The following is a 4788-nucleotide window of genomic DNA, read 5'->3' as shown; positions in this document are numbered from 1 at the left end:
CTCTTGGAAGAGAGACGAAACGTTTCATTAAAGAAGAACCCGTCCAGAGGACCTATACAATTTTTTTCTTTTTGAGAATGGTATATATTTATACTTCTCATCCAACCACAACTAAATTCACTCTATCCAGGAGACATAATTTATCACAAGTTTTTTTTAAGTAATAACTACTCTGAATAAAATAGGAGTAACGACTTTCTACTTCTTACCTTTTTAAAAAATGTAGTGAGTAGAAAGTACAGATAATTGTGTAAAAATGTAATGAGTAAAAGTAAAAAGTATGATGAAAAATAATTACTCAAGTAAAGTACAGATAACCAAAATTTCTACTCCAGCACAGTAACAAAGTATTTGTACTTAGTTACTTTACAACTCTGTGTGGAAGATTGTCTGACACCTCCTGGCAGTTCCGGTGGCAGCTGTCACGAATTGAGCTTGGCCCTGTCGGTATGGTAAGTATTTGTAAGATTTATGAAAAAAAAAACCTATTTTTCAACATGAAAACTAATTTTGTGTTATACTGTATAGCACGAACACTTTTGAGACAAGAACTGAAAAACAGCCTCTGATTTGAAAAAATTTAAACATCTTTTTTAATTTTTAGTTTCTGGATACTTTTTGTTAGTATTTGTAAGATTTTTGAAAAAAATCTTACTTTTTCCCCACGAAAACTTATTTTGTGTTGAGTAGAGCGAATCAAACAGACTAATGATTTAAATAAGGTGCAGTTATTGTAAAGTGTTACCGAAAATGTTTTCATGTAGGTCTTTCCCACACTGATTACATCTTTTCCACCAAAATTAGTCATCGTATAGATCACGTTTCGCCTTTTATTTTTTAATAAAAATTACATTTCAAAATAAATTTTTATAATTTTCAACGAAAACGGATACTTGGACAATGTTAACATTACTGTAAACAGGATGGCTTTTTGCCTTTTAAACAAACTTCAAAGAGGACAAAGTTCGGTTTTATAACAAAATTGAAGTTGGTTAGAGTTCCTGTAAAATCACGGCTTGTCCAAATTCATTTCCACAGGAATTTAAAAAAAATCATTTATCAAACTCTTTTTTTAGCCTTAAAATTTACTTTCCTGATCGCTGAGTTTGATATATTTATAGAGTTGAAATGCTTAAAATTTTTAATTTAAATCAAAAGGACGTTTCGTTGTGAAACGCTGACATCAAGGCAGCTTATTCATCATTTTAATGACTAAATGAAACCTATAATTAAGTTTTTTTGTAACTAGCTTTACTGTCAAACTCACACTGAAAGAACAAAACAATAACATATTTATTCAATTTTTTATTATAAATTCAAAAATTACAATTTGTGTTTTTAAGCATGTGTTTCAATCAAATTGTTTTCATTTAAATCACTTTTCAGTTGTAATCTACATCATTTTCAAAGTGAAAGTCGCAGCTAAAATCATGTCCGAGTGTCTGAAAACCAGCAACAAGCCCTTAAATAGTGTTCTTCAGGTCTTCACGCTGGAGCATAATCTAGAGTTTTTGGCAATATTTAATCCCTCAAACAAAGTACCGCCAGTGATGCATCTCTGTGCCAAAGGCAACATCAGCAAGAGTTTGAATCTGTTCAGGAAAACAGTATTTGGCAATTTAAAAAATATATTCTTGACAACCTGTGCTCATTTGCTTAACTTTTCTTCTCATAAATATTGCCATTTTTTTCCGAAATCTAACCCGACAGCCTCGTACCAGACAATAAAAAAAGATCAAGTCGAAGCAAAACGTAAAGAAAAACATTTTGCTCGTGAACGACTTCAGTCATAATCAGTCATTTTTTAAATAAATAAACAAGAAAAGGACAGTGCACTTCCAAAAGCTTCAGAAAGAAGGGAAAGAAAACATCTGATACAAATAAACAAATGAACCGTGAAGCTGGTTTATCCTTTCAAAATAAAAGCATTGTAGAAAGAAGAACTGCTGAATAAATCCTGCCTTGCAATCTGTCAATCACACATTTCTGTGGCAGCAAGAAAATTACCTGAATGTGAGTGGAAAGTGTTTCTAAACCCTCCATTTATTGTATTGCTCATTTTGTGGTAAAGATTAGCGGACACGCCAGTGTTCTCGTGTGGCGGTCGCTTCTCATCATACGCGTGAAAAAATAACATCCATCTCAGGGAGAAGGAGGATTTCTTTTTTCTTTTTTTTTCGCTGATGGTGGATTTTATGAAGCTTAAAAAAAAGAAGAAGAGAAAGCTAAAGCAGAACAATCATCGAGGTGACTGCAGTTTTGCACCAAAGCTCAAAAAGTGCGTCTTCACTTTAGTGATGAAGAGAGACAAAAATAGGTTTAAAGATGAGAAAGTTTTCCAGAGTGGAGCAGAGAAAGGCTTCACTTGGCTCTTTGTAAACCATCTGAGTGATGAAGAAGTAACGTCTGTGTACCGCTGATGCAGAAAGTTTGGTGTAAATGCTAACAAAGTGAAAACAAAGGAGAAGTAATTTCAAGTTGTGTTGGTGACGATGTGAACGTGAGGACGCAGGACTCCGTCCGTCTCTAGCTGCTCTCCATCATCTTGGCCAGCGCGTCTCGCAGCTCCGTCAGCTCGAAGATCTTGGAGTCCAGCAGCTGCAGGAGGGAGCGCAGGTTCTTCTGACACGCCTCCCTCTCCTGCTGGCTGCTCTCCAGACGCTGCTCCAGCTCGCTGAGCTGCGCCTCCAGAGTCTGGTTCCTCAACTCCGACTCCTGAGGACAGGATAAAACCAAACCGCCAACACAGTTTTAGACTGAAATTACATTCTGGTGACAAACGATGGAGTTGTTATTTGGGTCAAGCATCATTAGCTTGGGTGGCCATCTTGAACTGGTTGTACATCCAGTGATTACTTTGACAGTTTAATCCAAATGCTTTCAGTGGTTCGTGAAATATTTGTGTTGCACTGTAAGAAATACGTGTCTTATATCGGCTGGAATCAGATGAAAATACAAGTGTTAAATAAACTGATCTGTGATATGAAATAAATGTCATACAACACCAGAATTCTGGAGAGACGAGTGAGGTTTATTTGTCACCGGACTGACAAGCCAAACCGCACTGAATGAAAAACAGGAAGTTCCCATTTAAATACTGTACACCATTCTTCAATGCCTGAGTTCGCCCTCTGCTGGCCTACGGCTGAATCACAGGCATTCAGACAAAGGCCTCACCCTAATGTTAACACAGCTTTTTAATTATGTGTTGTGAATGAACTCGGACATGTAGCTACTCTATTTCAATTAACACATAATAGATCAAACATTATAAAAGTGTTATAAAAAGAAACCCCTACTACTCTGGTGTTGTTTCTGATATCAGTACTAATCTATAAATAACTACATTTCTTCAGCACTACGGGTAACACTGATTATGTGTTGAAGATGACATTCAGCTACTTCCATGCCAAACTTTAGCTCAGTATTTGTTAAATTAACTGAGTTGGAGCCATTTTGTGTAAGCTGCTGTGTAACTGGCTGTGGTGGTCATCTTGAATAGGAGTGACTCAAACATTTTTTCAGTTCTAGACGAGCCCCCAACAATTACAGTATGTTCTGAGAGTTTTGTTCAGTTTCATCCAAAAGTTTATGGGATATTTTGCTAACAGACAAACACAAAAGTGTCAGTAAAAATGATAATCTTTAGAAAAGAAGATTTAGGTCAGAAATTCTTTTCTCACCCTCTACATTGTGTGACATCTGTGTTTTACACATTTCTGAGTTCTCACTAAATTGTTCCAGTTATTTTGAGAAGGGGGTCTCTGCAGTCACTAAGTGGGAGTTTTTTGGTTGTGGTCGTAGTTTGGGTGAATCATAATTGGTCTGACTTGTGGGGGAAGTTCAAAGATGAAGTAATAGTAATGGTAAAATTAATGTGAATGCTTAAATATAATTTATTGACTACAAATGTTGTGTGTCGAGCACCTTACTGTCTGGATTTATGATTAGTAACATTATTCATGTTGAAAACAGTGATCTTTTTCCAGGTGGGTTAGGACTGTTTTGACTGAGCTGAATTATTACACATCCCTCCACATGTACCGCGTTCACATTTGGTTTGATGAGCACCTTCCTTCTGGATTTATGGTTAAAAGTAATATCCATAAAATTAGCATCTGAATAGTTATACTTCTCCCCAGCTGTTTTTTACCCAAACTACACCCACAACCAAGAAAGAAATGTACATCAGTTTTCAGATAGTCTGCTCACTCACTACATCCTGAGTCAGCCGTTTTTTGTAGAACTGTTCAAAACTTTAAGTTTTTATCATCGTTTGTCATAAAACACCTGAACACCATCATGTGATTCAGTAAAAGTAGTGAACAGTAGCCCTGTCGCGATAGTCAATAAATCAATTAATTGCACGATAAATTATTTTGAGGTCGGTAAAAAAAATGAGGACGATAAGTTTKATTTTCCTGCTTGTTTGTTTACTTCGTCTCTCTCCCTCTCTGTGCTCCGCTACACAGGAGCTCAGCTGACTCCTCCCCTCCTGTTTTCTTAGTGTGGGAGGAGTGAACGCTCACTTTAGCAGGAGAGCTCGTAGCAATAACAAACTAAAGAAACGTTTCAAAGCAGAACGCGGCTGCTGCAGTGTCGGAGCACTACAGCCTGAATTTCGCTGCAGAGAGAGAGGGCGGGGGGAGAGGGGGAGAGGGAGAGAGGTCGTAGCAATAACAAACTAAAGAAACGTTTCAAAGCAGAACGCGGCTGCTGCAGTGTCAGAGCACTAGAGCCTGAATTTCGCTGCAGAGAGAGAGAGAGAGAGAGAGAGAGAGAGAGAGA

The 4788-nt window shown here is 37.1% G+C and overlaps 1 protein-coding gene across 4 annotated transcripts in view; it reads right to left on the bottom strand.

Moving 5' to 3' along the window:
• Window positions 1-1672: 1672 nt before the first annotated feature.
• The window catches only part of homer1 (homer scaffold protein 1), a 59672-nt gene continuing 56556 nt past the window's right edge, over window positions 1673-4788 (bottom strand). For all 4 annotated transcript variants that reach the window (XM_014020311.1, XM_014020313.1, XM_014020312.1 and 1 more), the window contains one exon: window positions 1673-2715. In XM_014020311.1, coding sequence (XP_013875765.1) covers window positions 2527-2715 — 189 coding nt within the window. In that variant the 3' untranslated portion in view covers window positions 1673-2526. The remainder of the gene's footprint in view (window positions 2716-4788) is intronic.

The sequence above is a fragment of the Austrofundulus limnaeus genome, unplaced genomic scaffold (assembly GCF_001266775.1).
Source record: "Austrofundulus limnaeus strain Quisiro unplaced genomic scaffold, Austrofundulus_limnaeus-1.0 Scaffold248, whole genome shotgun sequence".
In the NCBI taxonomy this organism is placed as follows: domain Eukaryota; kingdom Metazoa; phylum Chordata; class Actinopteri; order Cyprinodontiformes; family Rivulidae; genus Austrofundulus; species Austrofundulus limnaeus.
The sequence above is the reverse complement of the archived record's forward strand: the minus strand, read 5'-3'. Positions and strand labels throughout refer to the sequence as shown.